The sequence below is a fragment of the Brachyistius frenatus genome, unplaced genomic scaffold (assembly GCF_029030835.1).
Source record: "Brachyistius frenatus isolate BFR_SWC_R1_liver_20210118 unplaced genomic scaffold, ASM2903083v1 Contig_65, whole genome shotgun sequence".
Lineage (NCBI taxonomy): Eukaryota > Metazoa > Chordata > Actinopteri > Embiotocidae > Brachyistius > Brachyistius frenatus.
In genome coordinates, this window is record NW_027210664.1 from 1,455,842 (window position 1) to 1,476,719 (window position 20,878).

At 42.1% G+C, this 20,878-nt stretch overlaps 3 protein-coding genes across 3 annotated transcripts; 1 reads left to right on the plus strand and 2 right to left on the minus strand.

Annotated features, from left to right (window-relative positions):
* Positions 1–504: 504 nt before the first annotated feature.
* On the minus strand, positions 505–14,251 carry avl9 (AVL9 homolog (S. cerevisiase)). Its single transcript, XM_069706807.1, has 16 exons — positions 14,091–14,251; positions 11,319–11,439; positions 10,728–10,813; positions 10,229–10,300; positions 9,340–9,429; positions 9,173–9,239; positions 8,889–8,929; positions 8,742–8,780; positions 8,587–8,656; positions 7,624–8,105; positions 7,266–7,400; positions 6,960–7,179; positions 6,736–6,853; positions 6,143–6,196; positions 3,137–3,225; positions 505–2,419 (listed from the first exon to the last, which is right to left on the minus strand). Exons 1-16 carry the CDS (start codon positions 14,172–14,174, stop codon positions 2,301–2,303), a joined length of 1,887 nt encoding a protein of 628 aa, XP_069562908.1. The 5' UTR covers positions 14,175–14,251; the 3' UTR covers positions 505–2,300.
* Positions 14,252–15,132: 881 nt separating this feature from the next.
* Positions 15,133–17,703, plus strand: lsm5 (LSM5 homolog, U6 small nuclear RNA and mRNA degradation associated). The gene is made up of 5 exons (XM_069706810.1): positions 15,133–15,231; positions 16,084–16,179; positions 16,272–16,299; positions 16,755–16,827; positions 17,402–17,703. Exons 1-5 carry the CDS (start codon positions 15,186–15,188, stop codon positions 17,432–17,434), a joined length of 276 nt encoding a protein of 91 aa, XP_069562911.1. The 5' UTR covers positions 15,133–15,185; the 3' UTR covers positions 17,435–17,703.
* Positions 17,630–20,439, minus strand: psme2 (proteasome activator subunit 2). The gene is made up of 11 exons (XM_069706809.1): positions 20,234–20,439; positions 19,943–19,975; positions 19,794–19,856; positions 19,619–19,702; positions 19,341–19,389; positions 19,157–19,254; positions 19,001–19,069; positions 18,820–18,887; positions 18,647–18,701; positions 18,343–18,429; positions 17,630–18,070 (listed from the first exon to the last, which is right to left on the minus strand). The coding sequence occupies exons 1-11, from the start codon at positions 20,279–20,281 to the stop codon at positions 17,990–17,992; spliced, it is 735 nt and encodes a 244-aa protein (XP_069562910.1). The 5' UTR covers positions 20,282–20,439; the 3' UTR covers positions 17,630–17,989.
* Positions 20,440–20,878: the final 439 nt, after the last annotated feature.

The window sequence follows — 20,878 nt, forward strand, 5'->3', positions numbered from 1 at the left end:
TGTTTTTGGTAATAATAATAAAAAAAATGTTGACTGAAGTTGGTACAAAGTTGTCTGGCCATATTTGTAGTCTTGTTTACTTTAAAAAAAAAGTTGCTTTTGTTTGTTTTTTAAACTTTAGCTTTTCATGCATCATATCAGCTGTTTTATTTCAATAATATCTGCGGTGTCAGTCGGGATCACCGGGTGTGAGTTTCCTGCTGGAGGCATATCCTCGAGGTCGGCGGGTTCGTGAGTCCGCGATGCTCCTGAATAGTTGTTGGACAGCACATGGGTGCGTTTTTTTGTGGAGCCACGTGCCGCCGCCGCCACAACAACCGCCGCCGCCTCTACAAAAACACACATTTGCCACCACTTTGTTTGGCTGACCTACATCTGTCCACACACACAAACCCAGCAGGACAAAAAGACATTCTGCTCCTAGATTAGTCCACTAAAAATAAAAAATAAAAAAGTCTACAGTGTTTTTTTTATTATTTTTAATACAGCAATATAGTATATCACTTCTTTTTTTCTCTCCAATACATTAAAAGCATTTGTCAAGAAAATAGTCTGTGAATCTGAACTCACAATACATTCATTTTTTTTTTTTTTAAATATAAAATGAAAAATATATCATCAGAGGATAAAAAAAAAGAAAAACAAAAAGCAGCTTTTTAACAGCTGATATTTTTCCGTACTTAATCCAGCAATCAAATGAAATTTATAGAAGTGACTTAATGGCCTCCCACCCCCCTAAAAAAAAAAAAAAGTTTTAAAAGCATGAAAAAATTTTAAAAAAAAGAAGCAAACACTCATTACAGCTGTAAAAACTGGACTGGACAGAGCATGCTCACTGGACCACTTTTAATCCAACAGTTGTTGAGTATTTTGTAGCATGGAGGGAAAAAGATCCTGTAAGCACCTCAAAATTACACCGATACGAGGAAAAGATCCACATGGAGAGAATAATAATGGATGCTTTGTGCAAATAACACAGCGGTCCACAGGGCGGGACTTGTTCCAGTGTCGTCATGACAAAAACATGAATATTTATGAGATGCACAACAAATAAATAAGTTATCTGCCTTTTATCTTCAAATTTACTAAATATAGTTCTTCAAATATATATTTACCAACAAGCGAAGTAGAAAAAGGCCCGGCTGAGGGTCAACAACACCCCGAACACAGCCGGGTGCAGGTTCCTTCATTATTAAGGGAGGTTTTTTTGTTGTTGTTGTTGTTGTTTTTTTTTTTTTTTAAATCACGCAAAATCAGGATCACGAGGATTTCGGTTGTAACGTTGCGGTTAATTTACGTAACTGTTCAGATTTGGTAAAAGCGCTACGGTCGGGGTTTTTTTTTTTTCCATCGTAAAGAAGAGCCGATTTAAACCGGAGTAACTAAAGTCAACGGAAAGAAACGTAGTAATGAGCCGTTTTTGGTTTTTAGTCGTTCATTAAGAAAATACCACGTTTGTTTACATTCAATTTGAATTATCTAGCTACTTATTTCACTGATAACACACCTTCAGCTACGCCTGCTAATCTTACCTACGTTTTTACGTTTTAGCTACGTTGGCTACATTTGGTCAGTTTAAAAAAAAAAAAAACAACAATAATAATTAACGAATTGTTAGTCACAGCAAAAAAATTTGGCAGTTACCACGGCAACCACAACGTTACCACGGAGGTATTGACGAACCGCACCCAGAGTTTAAACGGGTAAAACGGCTCCAGGTGCCACAACTCGCGCCGTTTTCCCTCAAAATCCTGCGGCGCCTGTATTTTGACGTGACGTAAATTCTCAGTAAAATAGTCGGCTATATTTGACAAACCGTATAAATATGCAGCAAAGACGCGAACACCGCAAAAAAAAACAACAACAACCCAAAGACGGCGTCCGTGGCGTCTCGCTGGGGGAGAAAAAAAACAAAAACCACATCCAGCGGTTTTGAAACTGCAGCAGCTGGAAACAGGCGGTCGGACGTAAACGCAGCCGGATGAATTTTCCGGATTTGATCGAAAAGCCGCGTCGGTGTCTTTCGCTCACAGCGGATATGGACCGTACGGTTACCGTGACGGCAGCGCCGCCGTCCTCCCATCCGGAGCGGCGGCGCTGCCGATATGCTGCTGGAGAAAAAAAAAGCCTGGGGAGGTTTAGGATTTATGGTCCAGACTCCCGTTTTGGATTTTACAGATGATTTTTTTTTCTTTTTTTTTTAAATCAGCTGACCGTCGGACTTAGTAATCAGAGAGGAGGAGGAGGAGGAGGAAGAGGAGCAGACAAGAGTCACTGGGGATTTTTCTGGGCGCCGGTGATCACGGGTTGACCTCGGCGGCGGGCTCAGGACCGGTTACCGGCACCGGCTGGGCCAGCGTGGTGAACCAGGAGGACATGGCCGACTTGGCGCTGGTCAAAGCTCCGCCCACCGACTGACCTGAGAGTGGAACAAAAGATTTTTTTTATATAAATAAATGTCTTGTTTTTTTGTGATATCGCTTAAACTGAATTAATCATGTCTCCAGAAACCGGTGAAACTGCAGTTGACATTCAGGTTAGTTGCGTATAAAATGTAATCAGTCATCCTTCGGTCCAAGTAAACGTTTGTGCCAAGTTTTCTTCGTTTTCTTGTGTTTGTTTGGAGTTCACATTAATAGGACAGATGTGAGGTCAGACTGACCTTCAAAATATAATCACTTCATCTTTAGGGCCAAGTAAACGTTTGTGCCGAGTTTTATTCATGTTTTTTTTTCTGAAGTATGGATTTCACAATAATAAGACAGATATGAGGTCAAACTGACGTCGACCTTTCACCACAGAAATGTAATCATTTAACCTTTAGGGCCAAGTAAACGTTCGTGCTAAAATGTTCACAAACTCCTTGAAGAGGAGCGTAATAAAGTTAATGAGAATGGGAATTAAGGACGGGATGTCATCATGACTTTGACCTTTGACTCCCAAAATGTAATCAGTTCATCGTTGGGACCAAGTGAACATTTGTGCCAAATTTGAAAGAATTCCATCCTGAGAGGTCGCGTTCACGAGAGGAGGACGGACGGACGGACAGAGGGACAGAGGGACAGAGGGACAACCCGAAAACAAATTGTCGGCCCGAGAGTTTCATCTCCTGATATTTCACGTGGGTTTAACTCACCCACGGCCTTCCCGGTCAGGACCACGCTGCGGCTGGTGGTCATCATGGCGTTTCCGATCTTCTTCCCTCGCTCGCTGTTCTGCACCGAGCTGTGGAGAGAAAAAAAAAAAAAAAAAAAGGTTCAACAAAGCGGAGACGGCGGTGCGTCGCCTTTCGCCTCCTCCCGACCGACATTTTAGGAATACTTCCTCCTTTTCCAGGAAAAAAAAAAAAAAAAACGACAGAAAAATGCTGCTGCTGAAATGTTAAAGCGCAACGAGGCCGAGCAGCCTGAATCGGATGATACCAGCTGACCTGAGAAGCGGAAACGAGCCGGCTACGTTTCGCCCCCCCCTAAAGTCCAAAAGTGGTATTACAAGACGGGATTAAATTCTTACAAATTATCTCAAATTGATCTCGGTATGTTTAGTTAAGTGTTTTATTTTTATTTAATTGATCAAATAAATCCATTTTGGCCTTTAACTCTCGAGGTTCTTTAAACTCAGGTGAGCAAATATTTTGAAATGAGTATAAAATAATGCAAAAGACGTGAAATGACGGTTTAAATTCTGTGCTCACAACACTGCGAGTGTGACGAACCGCAAAATAAACAAAAAAAACTAACGTTGACGGTGTTCAGGGGAAAATTTGTGTGAAATAGTGGAAACTTTGTGGCTCTCATCTAAAACCTCGCCACCCGGTTTCACACTGTTTTTTCCAACAGTCTCATGGTAACAGAAAGCAGTACCCCCCCCTCCCCCCTCCCCTCTGAGCTTCGAGGCTGGATGACCCAAATAAACAGCTCCTTATGAAGCATGGAGTGGTGGGACGACAATAAAGAAAAGATCCTCTGACAGTGTGTGTGTGTGTGTGTGTGTGTGTGTGTGTGTGTGTGTGTGTGTGTGTGTGTGTGTGTGTGTGTGTGTGTGTGTGTGTGTGTGTGTGCGTGTGTGTGTGTGTGTTTCCGCCTGCAGGCCAGTGTGTGCAGCTCGTCACATGACTCCGCTTCCTGAGAAACATCTCCGCCACCGGCTGCTCTTTGTCCGACGACGAGGCATCGATGAAAAGGGTCGGCCTCGTGTTCGCCCCCGAGTGCTTCCACAATAACACACATGCAACACGTTCACGAGGAAGTCAAGCGTAGCGCCTACTTTTTGTTTTTGTTTTCTATCCGGTGGCGAGCCGAGCGGAGTGGATGGACTCTGCTTTCCTTTTTCTTTTTCTTTTTTTTACTTTCCCCAACCGACATCCTGACAAGTGGGCTGCATCAGACGAGTCACCGTCTGCCCCACTAACCCCGGTTTCCCCTCCGTGCTTCCCGTCTCAAGTTGCAGGAAAACAGGCAGTCTTTTTTTGTTTTTTTTCCCCTGCTGTCCCCGACTGATAAAAGAGGCAACAAGGCGACGCTTCGGGGTCATGAGAGACCGATGCACGACTAAATAAAGAAGTGAAAAAGGGGGAAACCACTGAATCACACAGGAAAAACCAACATGACCACTTATCGGCACGACTACGACCGTTTTATTGTCTGTGAAGCTCTCGACATTTATTCTTCTTAAATAAGTGCTCGACAAATAAAATAAAATATGTTCTACTATTTTATTCTTTAAAAACAATAGCCGGCTTTACACACAGTTAATACAAAAATTGTAGTAATCATTAAATTAAGAAATATACTATGCAATGTGTTAGTGCAACTACAAATAATAATACAAACATAATTGTTAAATTAATGACAATGAAATTTTATAAAAAATATAGTTAATAATAATAATAATATAGTTATTGCGTGAGATTCTTTTATTGTGAAACATTTGAGTCAATTCTCCTCTTTTTAATGGACATTTTTGAGCTCTAATTAAACATCCACACACGTGGAAAACGTCTTTTTTTTTTTTTTTATGATTATATTTGATACCATAATTCAAGTCAGCTGACGGGATGCCGTGCAGCTCCACTGATCTGAACTCCTCTCGCAGTTTGTGTTTGTTGACCGAAGCGTGACAACAAATTTCCCAGCGGCCGTGTCACCGAACACCCGAAAGGTAACGCGAGAGCTCAGAGCATCGCGGCCGAGCGGATCGGCCCGTGTTCTCACCGTAGAGCTAAGTTAGGGACGGGCACAGTGTGTGTGTGTGTGTGTGTGTGTGTGTGTGTGTGTGTGTGTGTGTGTGTGTGTGTGTGTGTGTGTGTGTGTGTGTGTGTGTGTGTGTGTGTGTGTAGTGTAACCCGGGACGCGGCGTTCCAGCTGTGGACGGAGTCGCCTTTCATCCACACTTCCTGGAACGAAACCGCAGCCGAGTCCCGCACCAAACGGGATTGTTCGACAACCTTCAGAAATCTGATCATCAGCAGTCTAAAAACGAGACGACGGCTTTAAAAAAAAAAAAAAAAAAAACTGCCAACACTTTAATATTACTCAGATTTGATTTATTTTTTTTATTCCATTTTCCCGATTTAGAATTTTGTTCAAGGTGTTTCTTTGATTTTGGATAAAGTCCCAGTTGTGCTCATTTTATTGCATTTTAAATGTTTTGTTTTAGTTTCCTTGCGCCACTTTGTTTTATATCTGTTTTTTGTGCTCATCATGTATTTTAACCGTTTATTTAATTTTTTTTTCTTAAATGGTATCACAAATGATTAAAAAAAAATCATTTTAAATGTGCAAATCACTTCTTGAGATTGTTTTGAAACGTGCTGTGCAAATAAAAGTTTATTATTATGCCTTTATTTGGTATTAGTTACTACTTGTTACTGTGCAGACCTCTTTTTCTTAAAAGCCTCCTCACCTCTCTGCTAGCTTGTATTTGGTTTAATAAAAAACACATTTAAATCTCACTGGAGGCCCCTGATTTAAGATTCTGCTTTAAATTTTTATATTTTGTTTAAAAAAAAAAAAAAAAAAGAGCCTGTCACTTCCTCTGGAGACCACTAGAGGGCAGCGACACGTTTTTGAACTGACACCTGCTGCTGCTGACTCGGTGTCTCATCAGCTGTTAATGTTTTACATGTTTGTTGAATACTCACTGTGAGAGTCGCAGCTTCACGTCGGCGACGCTGTACTGACCCTGGAACGGGTGACTGCAACAGACAGGGACAGGATTTAAATAATAAATAACAAATATCACACTTTAAAATGAGCCTGTCAGACAAATTAATGTCACTTTAAAGTGTACAAACCACGTTTACGGCTTATCTGTGATTTACTACGATCATTATAAAACTATTCATTCACAACTTTACTCACTAAGTTTTTATTGACTCTAATTTCAACTTATTTTTGTCCTACATGACATTTCACACTTTTTTTAAACCCTTCATGCGTCTTATTTTTCAGTTTTATCCAGATAAACTTGACGAGACATTACGCAGCGTTCGCCGAGTTAAATCCTGGTTAACAGTTGTTAAAAAAAAAACAAATAATGAATTTGTATGTGAATCCGTGTTCTTGACTTTTAAATACATTTTTATAACATTTAAAAACATGAAAATCTGGTTTGTGTTTTCCATGTTGCAGGAAGCTAAATTCTTCCCGTCTAAGTGTGACGATCGGAGGGATTACGGCGCCTTTCTCTTCTGCCACAACGTTAAGATTTGATTTCATTCATAGCTCCGCCCACCCCGGGGTGATGGCCGTCATGGCGGGGTGCTTGTTGCTGAACCACACGCGGTAGTTGTGGGTGATCTTCCACGCCGAGACGAACGGCGCTCCGTAGTCGGCCAGCAGCCTCTCGTTGTCTGAGCAGGAGACGGGAAAAAAACAGGAAGAGCAGATTTATTCTCAGAAATCACCTTTCCGCCTTCTCTCGTCACCGGGTTGATTTGTCCGTCTCCGTGTCCCTACCTTGCTGCAGCGCGGAGGACAGCAGCGAGTGGAGGTAGAGGGTGAACTGGGCTCGGATCCACTCGTCTCCGCCCTCCCAGCCCGTCCCGTCCAGGAAGACGTCGTCCCGGTTCTCCGTCACGTGTTTGACCAGGTAGTCGGCGAAGCGCAGGTCCGCCGTCGTCGGGCTCAGGATCTTCCTCAGCTCGGGGTCCTGGATCTGGATGCGAGCGTCTTCCACCTGGCGGCGCCGGAGACATTCGGAGTCAAACGCCATCGACTTCTGAATTTGTCTTTTAAAAATAAAATAAGGAGTGAACAACGCACCTCGACGACGGCGTCGCTGAGGTGCCTCTGCTGGCGGAAGAGGATGTTGGTCGCCCCGGCGACGAAGCCTCGCACCGACACGTCCGAGAGGAGGTGGTGCTGCTGCAGGGCCATGTAGGGCAGGCACAGGTAACCCTGGCAACGACAGAGTCGTCAAGTCTCCCGTTTTAAGCCGGTGATGATGCAGTTCTCATTTAAGGATTTCAAAATAAAAAAAATTGAGATTAAGAAGTCGGAAAGTTTTGTCGAAAAAAAAGGAAACGAACCCTTCGGTTTAATTTTTTTTTTTTTTGTGGTTTTTACTCGTCATCTTTGATCGTTCAAATCTCACGCGTTACTTCCTGTTCGCCGTCGTTACCTTGGTGAAGATGGCGAGCGGCAGGCCGTACTGATCCTCCTCCAGACCCGACACCAGGCCCTGCGTGACGCCTCCCTGCCCGCCGGCCGCCTGCGGCTGCACCGTGATGGGCGCCCCGGTGACGGAGTCGAAGGCGTCGGGGAGCTCCGCCCCCGTCTCGCCCGCCTCTTTGGGAGCGGCTTCTTCCAGCACGCTGGGGTCCAGAGTCTCCCAGTCGCTCTCGGACGACTCCGGAGAGTTGCGCGAGGGCGGCTTCAGGTGGCGGTTGTCCGCCTCCGCGCCGTTCCCGGAGGACGGGGACTCGGCGGCGGGCGGGACCGACTCCGCCTCCTCCAGCTCCAGGGCGGTGCCGGCGATGTCGGTGACGGACACGGACACGAACTCCTCGGCTCCCGAGACGCTCTCCGCCAGACTCGGGTCGTCCGACAAGCTGCTCTTCGGTTTGTAGTTGGACGAGTCCACGAGGCCGTGCTCGATCACGCCTGCACAAAACCGTCGTCGAATTAAACCGTGTTTGTTTATAAATCAAAATATCTCATTAATTCTGGGATTATTTACAGATTATAAGAAGAAGTGACTTTAGTGAATTCCACCACATATAACTTGTGGAAAACATCCATTGACTTTCTATTTAAATGAGAGAAGTTGAACGGGAGTCAAATGGAAGCTTTTTCTTTTTATGGAGGCGACCCCTAGTGGCGCTCGGTGGTATTGCGGTTTACGGCACTTTTGCTTTCTGGCCTCATTTTTCAGACCTGGAAGCTACAAAACACTTTTACATGCAGTCTGCTGTTGACCTTAATGTAACACACGCTGTCAAGTCTGGCTTTTGCTGCCCTCTTGTGGTCTCACTGATGCAAATCAGCGGTCAACCAGAGATTATTTTCTTACAGTTACAGGCGTACTTTAAAAAGCGAAACCATCACTGTTTCCTCTTTCGGCCTTTCTCTGGGAGTCACTGACCTGGAAACAGAGATAAAACCGTCATCAGAGCTCCAACTAGTCTGTTGACAGGAGACACGTAGAACAGGACCTGCAAACACAACACAGATATGTTGCATCATACTTCACAAGCCGGAGAGGAGGAAGAGACTCGTGTTTTTAGTTTGTGATCTCACCTTCTTCTCCAGCAGAATGAGCTTGAAGAGGATGAGAATCTACGAAGATTGTAAAGAAGAAAAAAAAAGTCGATTCATCACTTTAAGATTATTTTTGTATTTTCTTGCGCAACGTGATCTTTTAAAAATCTTTTTTTTTTTTCTCACCTTGTGTCGGAAGTGCAGAATCAGATCTCTCGGCGACAACCCTGAAAGGAGGGGGGGGGGGGGACATGAAGAATTCATGGAGAAACATGCATGTACATCAGCAGCCGTCACATGGTCACGTGATCACGTGGTCACATGGTCGCATGGGCCGAGGCCTCAACAACAACTCATGCTGTCTGTTCTGTGTTGTTTTAGGGTCACATGACGGTTTAATGAGCTGAATTCCCTCAAAATCTACAAAATACAACATAAAGAGCCGTCAGACGTCCCCGTTGTTAGTGTACCGAGATAAAGCTGCGATCCCTCCAGAGCCGAGCCCCTCAGGGAGCCGTTCATGTGGTCGTACAGCTCCTGCGGAGGAGACGGGAGGTCAGGGCGTGAAGGTTAAATGCTGCCGGGGGATGTTGTTGGGTTTTTTTTGGTCTTTTTTTACGTCGGAGCGCTTCCTCACCTGCAGGATGGAGATCTGCGAGAAGTCTTTCTCCTCGAAGTAGGCGTGCGTGATGAGCTGCAGCTTCGCTTGGAGCAGACCGTAGAGAGGCTGCCGGGAAATCAGAAGGACACCGATGACATTTAACACAAAAACGAAAACACAACGTTGTCTGTTAACTGGGAAAGTTTACTCATTTTAAGGAGAAATAACCTTGAAGCTTGTAATGAAAGGTTGGATGAGCAGACTTCTTAAAACACTCCAACAACGCCAGCAAATGTTTACAAGTCTGACATTACATAAATTCAACCGAGCAGCTCCTGTAGCTGGAAAAAAAAACGGATTTATTTCTGACCTTTGACCTTTTTAAACGTCTGCAGCCCTGAAGTCATATTTAACCTTTAAAGCACGAAGAACCTCAGCAGCGAAGCGTAAACAAATACTTTGAAGTGCTTCTTTTCTTTCCTGCAGCTTTTCTGCTGCGACGGCCTGATGGTATATTGTACGATAGTCCATAATAGTCACAATACTTCCGTGTCGTATTAGTACTTAATCTGAATATTTCCTCCAACCACTAAAGAATCTACCGATCACGTATATCCTAATAAATGACGTCATCTCATCAGAGCAGGACCGAAGGACTAAAAACGTGTCCGAGCTGAAGTTCGGATCAGAACACGTGAATGTTCGTCGTCTCAGAGATTTAATTTAAGAAGTCGACTTCTGGTCGTTTGAGTCTCGGTGGAGACACGTGAAGGAAAGAAAAAACCCGTCGGTGGTGATTTTTAGAGCCTTTTTAAAAATAAATAAAAAACGTCCCGTATTTTCCTTCTTTTTTCGCCGCAGAAGTATTTGACCACCCGGCGACTTCACTCCTAAAGACGATTGCGTCGTCCTCCGACCGACTCACCACTCGGCTGAGGACGCAGACGCTCTTCTGGACGGTTTCCCTGGTGACGTCGGCCTGCCGGACCTTCAGCGCCTGAACAGGAGGGAGAGTGAGATTAATAAAGCGGCGTGCAGGAGGTTAAATTCTGCAGCATTAACCCTGCAGATATAAAAGCCTCCTCGCTCCATCAAACTTTTAAAACCTGGAGGATTTGCTTCCATTCAGCCGCCGGAGCTTTAGAGAAGTTACGGTTTCGTCCGAGCAGCTGACGGATGACCAGTTTTCTGCAGCTGCACGTTTCTGGTTATCGTTTGTCGTCTCTCTATGCTGCTCTTTTCTCTCTCTGCCCCAAACACGGCTACTTTGCTGATTTGGAGATCACAGCGGGACAAAAATTCTGGTTTGCCGACGTTTTTTTCATTTCTCCACGCTGCCCCTGCTGGTCACGTGTATATTGCATCTTGTTGCATTAATTGAGGCCTAAAAGGGAGAAATAATATAATACAAGACGTGAACTGACCTTTGCTTCTATTTGGCGATAACACGAGACTCCGTAGACGCACTTCATGTCTCCGCTGAGGGGCGGCAGGTGGAAATACACCGTGTCTGCAAAACAAGACCGTCGGACACATTAATATATTCATATTTTTTTCCTGCAAGGACCTGAAAGCTTTATGTTGTTGGTGGTAGAAGAGAACAGATGACGGACAGTCAGATCGAATAGATGCACTCTTCTCCGAACACCTGACAGCGAGGTACGCCGAGTTCAGGGAGGGAGGAGAGTTACGCAAGACATCAGGGAGCGAGTCGGAGATGAGGAGGGACATTTAACTCATCAGCTGTTCGCTGCACAGCTGATTAAACCTGCCGCCAGCTGCCGTTCGTTTTCCTCTTCGTTCAGCCCGAACTTTACACAGTAAATGTTACTTTTGTTGGACGCTTTGTGCACGATGATTTAATGTGAGTGTTTTTAAATGAGCCTGCTCAAAAGGTTAAGATCCGGGAAACTGCAAGAAAAAAAAAATCTGCAAACTCGATCTTTGCTTTGCACAAAACTTCCGTTTTTTTAAAGTTGCGTCTTGTACGTTTCCTTCTCCTCCGTGCGACTTACCCTCCTGGAAGTTGTGCGCTCCGTCGGGCAGCGCGAGGAACGGGAGGTACTTCCACTCCTCCGGCAGCAGGTTGCTGTCGTGACCTTCGTCCGGCATCAACGGCGGGTACGAGAACTCAACCTGAGAGAGAAGGAGAAGAAGAAGAAAGAACAAACTCTCCTTCAACTTCAACTGCGAGTGTGTTGCCGTGGAAACGGAGATCGCATTTTCAGAGCGAATTGCCGCACAGCGTGAATACATGTTGATTAATTGATGGCGTTAAAACACCTTCGAGCGTAATACTGCTGAAATAAAAGTAAAAAGGAAAGAAGAGTTCATTGGAGGTGTTTAATGTCGGTTTGACGGAGAAACACACGAGTTTTTTGGGGTGATCGGAGTGAAGTAACCCGTCAGAACGTTTTTTTGTTTATCTCTTTACAACGAAGCGTCGTGAAGCACTTCTCTCCTGCGCCTCGTTTACAAGCTGACAAACACTTCAGAAATCACAGCGTGCTAAAAAAAAACAACAACAAAAAAAACTCGTTTTGTTCCCACTGAACTCCAGAAAAATCTGGGAACGTTCAAACGAAGCCTCCGACCAGATTAACCTAAAAAACCTGCCGGTCCTGAACGCCTCGCCTCGCACACCCGGCGCCCGTGATTCACCTCCTACGGGGCGAGGCGGCGCTCGGGGAGCCATCACGGCCAGCAGGGGGCGCAGCGGCTCAAAACAAACAGAAAAACGCTCTTTTCGATGACATATGTCAGTTTTTCTCCAGTTTTTTTTAATGTTTATTATGTTGTAGTTTTAACATGAATGTCGCATTTTTCAGAGTTTATTTCACTGCAGCCCAGTCGTCCTTCGTTTGCAGATATTTTCTGTTTTAAACACTGAACCAGGAGCCGGTCTTGTGATTTTTGTAATGTTTTTTTTTGCGGGTGTGTTGAAGTCTACAGTTTGTTTGCACGTTAAACCAGTGGCTCACCAGCAGAAAACTAAAGTCTGCATCAAACTAAAGCAGTTCTCACATTTATTAGCATCTTTTAAAAGGTAAAAATGTGTAATTATTATAAAAAATATCTTTAACCCCCTTTTTACTGTAAATTACAATCAGAGTACGATGTGTGCTTTAAAGCCCATTTAAAAACAAACAGTTTTCACTTTGAATTTATTCAAATAAAATGTTTCTTAAGTAATAAAAGCTGTTATTATGTACGTACTTATTGGGGGAGCATTTATTGTGTTGTTTTGAGCGGCAGATTTTTTTAAAAGGAAAAAAAAAAGTATTTCTATATTGTGGGTATCAATCCTGCTTTACGGATTAATATTTCCAGAAAGAAATGTATATAAGGGGGAAATGTAAACCAGTGTTTCGCATCCAACAGGACGCAGCAGATGGGCAGCAGGTGAATGAGAGGAGGCAGCCGGTCGGAGAGACGCAGACAGACGGATTAAAAGCAGCAATCTTGTGACGGCCAGCAGGAGATCGCTGACCCCTATCAGATAACCTGCAGCAGCCGAGGCAGCGCGCCCGTTTCAGCCGACAAAGGCGGCACACGGATTCCTTTTGTCGGGCTTCAGACTCGTCCACATTAAAAATAAATTTAAAAAAAAAGCCTTTTATTTATTTTATCTGCAGCCGAGTGCAGCAGCAGCTGCTTGCAAAGCTGCAGGAAGAAAAGACAGATGGAGGACAGCGAGTTGCTCTTTTCTCTGGCTGTCACCTCCTCCTGCACTTTTAATGACATTTTTGAAGACGCAGCAGAAAGAAGCAGTAATTAGAGGAAGCATCGGAGCCAAAATGACTCCGGAGCACTTTCTCTAATTAGCAGATGTTTGACAGATGGGCGAGGGGTCAAAAGGTCAGCAAGTGATGCGAGTTAATCTTTGCCTAACAGGTTTTACAAGGACAATAACACCAAAACCAACATGTAAGCTGCGTCTGTGACCCGGTTTCTGTTGGATCGAGTTAAATAGAAACACAAACAATCGCTTTAGGACGGGAGAAGCTGAAAGAAAACGAAACCAAGTTTGTTTGTTTGTTTTTTCAGAAAACAACAACAACAACAAAATAACGTAGTATTTCCTGGAAACCAAGTTGATGCAATTAAACTTCTCGTGCTCAAATTACTTTTTGCTTTCAGAAAGAGAAGTAAAGCAAACAATTATCAATCCTGAAATATGATCAAATTGTTGATATTTTAAAATTTGCCAACTACAAATGTGACTTAAAAAAACCTCTAAAATATTCAGTTTACAAACGACTTGTGACCACAAAGCAGGAAATCCTCATTTAAGAGGCTGTAATCTGAGAATATGTTGTGTTGTCTCACTAATTCTAGCTTGAAAAATGTATAATTCTGTCCAATAACTGAGCTACATGCAGATCAAAACGTGGATTGTATAATAATAATAATAATAATAATAATAATAATAATAATAATAATAAAAAGCACTGCGAGCTGCTGTTGCATACACTCAAGTGGAAAGATGTCCAAGTTGGCAGCAGAGCACATGTTACATAACGACCGTAAGAGCCCGGAGCAAACAGCTGATGTCAACCTTGATTCACTGCTGGACATGCGGAGGAAATGGACGCTCGTTTATCGTTGTGTTATTCTATTTATCACCCTGCAGGGTTGTTGCATGCAGCAGTTAAAGTGTGAATGACTCCTGCAGGCTGGATCACAAATCTTCCGCTCACAGCTTTTTAGACACTTTAGTGGAAAATGCGCCTTTCATGCGGTGAATGGCTCAATGATCGGTCTCAGCCCGGTGCCGGTCCACCTACCTGACAGCCCTTCTTGTGGTGAAATCCGACCACCACGATGTGCAGCACCGGCCCCTTCGCCTCGTCCCTGCCCTGAGACTCCATCTCCGGCCTGGCGCTGCGGCAAGTCCGGCGTTGTTGTTTTTATACCTCGGTGGTGGAGGAGGAGGAGGAGGAGGACGGAGGAGGAGGAGGAGGGGGTGGAGGAGGGGGGCGGGGGGTCCGATGTAAACACAACGCGGGATCTTTCTTTTTTTTAAGCTCCCCGGTTCGATGACAGACGAGCAGCAACACGAGCAAACACAACGACAGCAGAGATGAGTTTCTTCTTCCGCTTCGTCCCGGAGGAGGACCGGCGGCGCAGCGGGAGGGTTCCCCGCCGCGCACTTCCGTGTTCGCTTTAGCCAACCCGACAGCGTTAGCATTAGCTCCCGACAGTAATCCCAATAATCACTGACTAATCGTTTCTAAGTGGCCGGAGGGAAGACTGGGCATTTACAAAGAAAACAATTCAACTTCTTTCTTTGCTGAAATCAATTAGTTATTCCTGATTAATTAATCTTCAAACGGTATTTTTGTTGCTGCTAGTGTCGGGAGATTTTTTTTTTTTTTAATTCAAAGTCAGGATGTTTTGATCTCAACAGAAACGAATAAACTACAGCAGTTGATTAAATAAAATAAAAATACAACACTCTCCTTTGAAACGTGGTTGAAATACAGCGAGGAGCCGTAAAATAAAAGTGTAAACATCACGGGGGGGGGGGGAACTATCTTAACCTGAAGTCCACTCTTTGGGTTCAGCCGTAGAATGACGTCACGTGAGCAGCAGCGCCATCGCGTGGCGCAAAACATAATTTCACTCATTTAACATTTTGAGATGAATTCAATACGTTTTGTGTTCTGTTCTGTTTTCAAACCGCTACAGTCGACTTGTGTTGACTGAAGAGATTTTTATTTATTTATTTCAGATAATTGAAAAACGTAAATAAATTCATCCTTTGCTGCTGCGGTAGTTTTGATCGACGATGGATTCAGGGCTCGATTGCTTCCGTCTCCGTCTGCGGACGTTCTTCTATCGATTACATTTGCCTGCAGGCGAAGTCTTTTGATTTGAACATGGCGGCTGCTCCAACGACAAACCCGTCACAGCTGCTTCCACTTGGTTCGTGAAACTCTTCTTCCAACGTTGGTTTTTTTTTGTTTGTTGTTGTTGTTTTTTTCCAGTTATTTAAAGATTTGTTGTTTTTAAAAGTCAGGTCGAAGTTTGAACAGCAGCAGGCGGAAAACGTGGGTGTTAGCTTTGCCGGCTAGCTTTAGCACCGCGCTAGCTCACGCGACGTGATGAAAATATAAATATGTGTAAAAATATAAATAAACGAGATATTTTATAAACTAAAACCTTTTTATTTTGTTGTTTTAGGAGACGGAAAAGTCGCTTTTGAAGTTGTGCTTGCTCTGAAAATCAAAATAGAAAAATTAACGAGTCAGAAAAACGTAGATAATAGTTTATAATAGTTTATAATAGTTTATAATAGTTTATAATAGTTTGCTGCTTTTGTTCGTAATTTAACAGAAATAAAATTTAATTTTTCTTATTTTTAAACCAAAAAAATAAAATTTAATAATCTAAAAGAAAATTGTAAACATTTCGTAAACACATTATTTGTTATAATTTTTACTTTGAGACGTAAAAAATTCACATCTTTGCATTTATTTGTCCATAAATGTATTATAGCTGTAACCTGCAGGATAACAACTCATTTGTTTATCTTTGAGTTGTTTATATCATTTTTAAAACGATAGAAGTATTTAGTGCAGTTTAGATTCTTAAACATGAGAATATTTTTTTTCCTTCCTGCTTTAAAATTGTTCTAAATTCAAGTTGTTGTTTTTTGTTTTGTGGTTTAAGGATGTTGGTCGAACAAAAGGCTTATGATGACATTAAAAAAACAAACAAAACATGTTTGTGTGAATAACAACTTGTGTAATTTCACTTTATTTGTCATTTTTGCAGAGCTCGTGGACAAATGCATCGGCTCTCGAATTCACATCGTCATGAAAACCGATAAAGAAATCGTCGGCACCCTGCTGGGGTTCGACGACTTTGTCAGTATCCTTTAAAAAAAACGAAGTATTTTATTGAATCTGCTGCATCGTTTAACGGTTCAACGTCCCCACATTTTGTCCTTCACTCTGTTCCAGACATGGTCCTGGAGGATGTGACAGAATTGTAAGTTTTACTTGAAGTACAGTAGTTTATTTCACTTATAACTGATTTATTCTTTCAAAGCAGAACGACACAACAAATAACTTTTTCCAAAAACTCATAAGATAACTCATAAACAGCCTGAGATATACAATTCCTTTTTTCTTTTCTTTTTTCTCTCCAGTTGAAATGTTGAATTTCTCCACTTCTCGTCCAGTTGTGCTTTTTATAATCTCATTCAATGTCAGTTTTTTCATTGTGTAAATTTCTTCTACAATTGTGGTCCATCGATTTATTTATTTTTGTTGTTGTTGGTGATATTTTCACCAAATGTCTGTCGTTCCCAGGGATGTTTTCTTCAGTGAAATTACAGAGATAAAGTACATCACAGTTCAATGGGATCTTACATCCTAATATTTTGTTGTAGCACTTTACAAACCGACTGATTTATTGATTTGACTCGTCCTTTCTGTGTCCAGTGAAATCACACCAGAGGGAAGAAGGATAACCAAACTGGACCAGATCCTCCTCAACGGCAACAACATCACTATGGTAAGAACAAGGACGAGGTTTACTTTCATTATAACGCACACTTGTTCAATTTATTTAGACATTAATCCACAAAAGAGGGGGAAAAAAAAAATCCAACTTTGTGCCAGATTTAGATGTAAACTAATTTTACCTGCAGTTTTCTGGACAGGTGAGAGGAAATAATAAAACTACAACAACAACCCACAGGAATAAACGGATATTAAAACATTACATAGTTAGAAAATCAGGTTAAATGTAAAATTAGCTTCTGGTTATTTAAAGTCCACTTTTTTCACGAGATATCAGAAATCTGTGCAGGTTTTTAGATCGACGGGGAGCTTGTTCCATAATTCACTGACATTTTTTTAAAAGAAAAAGCAAGTTGTGGGAGGGTGGAAACTACAATCAGCATTATTAATTATCTTATGTGCTAAACTGTGACGCTAATAAAGCTTAAATAGTGTATCGATGATGATGATCGAGCTACTTACTCATCAGGGTTTACAGTTTCCTCCTGTGCCGTCTTATTTTGAAAAATCCTTTGTTTCAGTTTATTAATTAGATGGTTTATGTCACATTATTTTCTCCCCTGCAGCTCATCCCCGGTGGAGAAGGACCGGAAGTTTAAAATCACTGGATGCTGAGACACTTCTGCTTTCAGGCCTTTTCCCTGCGTTGCTTGTTCCTGAGTTTATCATGTAATTATTGGAAGTTATCGTTTTGTTTTGGGTTTTTTTTCTTTCTCCATCTCTCTCTGAATTTTTAGGGAGAAAAAATATTTTTGTAATAAGATTCCTAATTGAGATGTTTGATGATGAATGAGAAGCGCATCGTGTCTCACACGGCAAGTTTTTGTTTACGAATAAATCTGAGACTCACAATTTGAAAAAAACAAAACAACAACCGAGCTTTTTTCTTTATTTATTCGCTGTCACACAAGTTAAAGTTGAGTGCAAATGTCACAAAAACAAGAAAAAGTTGAGTGTTCACAGACAACAGCAGTGATTAAAAACCACCATCCAGTTATTATTTTTTTTATGTTTATTGAATATAAAAAAAAAAAAACTTTTCTAACTTTGATTTGATAGTGAATTCACCAGATGATCAATGGAGCTGAGGACAGTAGAGTTCGTCCCAGAGGTGGTACCTCCTCCTCCTCCTCCTCCTCCTCCTCACTGCAGTTTTAGTACATCGAGGGCTTCTCCTCTCCTTTCGGGTTGGTCACCTTCTCCAGATTTTTGGTGATGATGTCGTAAAACTCGGCCTGCAAAAAAAAGAATCACAGGTCGAATAAAATAATGAAATGTTCCTGATAGAAACCGGATCATTTAATCTGATAATAATAACCTGCAGTGTGGAACTTTGAACATGCTTTTACTTTGGTGGGTAAATCATATTGCGAATTGTATTCTATGAATTACTGAGAGATTTATCAGGCAGTGATTAATCAGCTTTGTGATTCTGCGTTACACGTTCATTTATATGTAAAAGTGCTGCAATGTAGGTTTTAATTCAAACTCGAGAGTCTTGACTTACGTAGAAGCCGCGCATGTCTAGAACGATCACTCTGATCTCCGAGTAGACGGCCTCGTCCTTCTCGTGGACGAGTGAGCGGTAGTCCATCTGAGGGCGGAGACGGATAATAATCTATCATCATTTTATCTCAGCTTTAAAATGCCATGCAGATGGTATTTGACATAGTTTCATTCTTAAAGACCAACAACCAACTATTTTCTTATTTTTTCTAGCTCAGTCACAGAAAAACAAAATGATATTTTTTGTGGGATTTGACACCAGACACCAGATTTCTGTGCTTAAAATAAAGAAACCGATCTCTCACCACATGAGTTTCTTTGGAAGCTTTGGCGACGGCGTCCCCCCGCTCAGAAAAGTACCTGAGTATTTCAAAAGAAACTCACAGCTAAGCAAAAAGCACCATTTATAAAATTATCAAAAAACTTGACTCAAAAGCATTTGGCGTGATAAAAAAAGAAGAGTTTCCATCCAACGTACTTGTTGATGTTGGTCTGAAATCCGTCGACTTTGGTTTTTACTGCAGTGATTCTCTCCAGGATTTTCTCCTGTGGTTATAAATAAATTAAAAAAAAAAAAAAAAAGGTAAGTGTGTTTATATAATACGTTAAAAAAAATACTAATAAAGCACGAAAGAAACATTAAAATGAAAGAAGTGTACCTGGATGGCGACTCCGAAGTCATTTCCATCTTCTATTTTGGGGATGAGGTGCTGAATCCAGCAGGACGCCTACATGGAAGAATTAAAACATAAAGTCTTAATTCTCCTTTTAAAACCGCTTCGAAGATGTTTTCACATTCAATACTCTTCACTTACGAGGATGATGGTCTCTCTCAGAGCCACAATCTCCGGTTTGACCCTCTCTAGGAGCACCGTGATCTTCTCGTTCCCCTTGATGAAGCCACACTTGGGAGCTGAAGGAGAAGAAAGGAAACGGCTGCAGCTTTTCTTTGAACTACACGGACGGCTTTAAGAACTTTTTTTTTTAAATTATTTCTACCTTTCTTCTTCTTCTTCTCGTCGTCATCGTTCTTGTCGGTCTCCATTTCCTGGGAGGTAAAAGTTTTTGCAGAGTTAGAAAAAAGCTGTAATAAATAAGCTAAATATCAAGAAAAGGAAACGTCCTTTTATTTTTGTAATTATTAAAAGTGTCTTCCGGCCAGCTTCTATTCTATTCTATTCTATTCTATTCTATTCTATTCTATTCTATTCTATTCTATTAAGTGATAGTAGAAGTTAAATAGTAAAACCATGAAGTTATAAAAAAATGTGCGTCACCTCCTCCTCGGACGGAGGGTCCGGGATGGGGATGTCCAGAGGAGCCCGGAGGGAGGACATGTCGGAGAGGCTGAGGGCATCATCCTGAAAGAGCAAATGATAACTGGATGAGAGGGGGGGAAACCCAGAGGTTACAGGTCAAAGGTCACAGAGCTTGTGAGTAAAACTACTGAACCCTGAGCAGCGCGTCCAGCTGGATGATCTTCAGAGGGATGTGGTTGGAGAATAAATTCTCTGCCTGAAATCATAAAACAGAAAAATTAGAAGCTGAAAAAAAAAAAAAGCGATTATTGTTTATTTAGAATAATAAACTTGTCAACAAACCTCATGATAAAGAGACTGGCGGAAGTTCTCCACCTTTAGAGAGGTAAACAAAAGGGGACGTTTTAAGCCACACGGTCAAAAGCTGCCGAGTCACGTTTATGAAAGTCTTGAATTTACTTTCGTTTTCCTCCCAGAAGGGGATTTTCCGCTTTGAACCGGCACGTTGTTGTTTTTGTTGTTTTTTCAACGTTTTCGCGTTCAACATTCAAATTCTGCATAAAATGTGAAACGCACCGCGACGTGAAGTGTTTTCAGGTGTTTGAACGACGTGTCCGGATCCGTTAAACTCACCTTCACTGCGCTCACGCTTCGTATCTTCAGGGCTGCTGCCTTTGACATGACGAAGCAAACTTGTCAAGTTCAAAGATGATTCAAATTTCAGTTTTCAAATGGAGCTTCTTTTTGTTTTAATGACTTCAGACGGCTCGCAGCGGAGGACAATATGTCTGGCTGGTGTGATTTCCTCATTCAGCTTACTTTCGATTTGGTGAAACGAACAGTGGTTTGCACCTCCCACTGTCTCCCTCCTCCTCCTCCTCCTCTTCCTCCTCCTGCTTCTGCTCCTCCTCCGTTGGCCGATAAAATAAGGAGCCAGCAGGTAATTTTATTTTATTTTTTTAAAGGGGAGCATCTAACAGTACAATGTGATTTATCAATACACAGCACAGAGCTGATGTTTCTGGATTTACGTGACAGATATCCGCAATGTACAACGTGTAATTCACTATTATTTGAATTATCACAATTAAATACGTCTTTCATTACTTTTTGACTACGTAATGTAGGTTTCTGTGGGGTAAATTAATTAAAGATATCCATTAATGTGAATTCAAAATATCTTTATTTAATTTTGGACTAGTCAGCTCAAATTAAAGATATCTTTAATGGAATTTTGACTTATTAAAATGCAATTATGTAAACAATATAATCATGTGA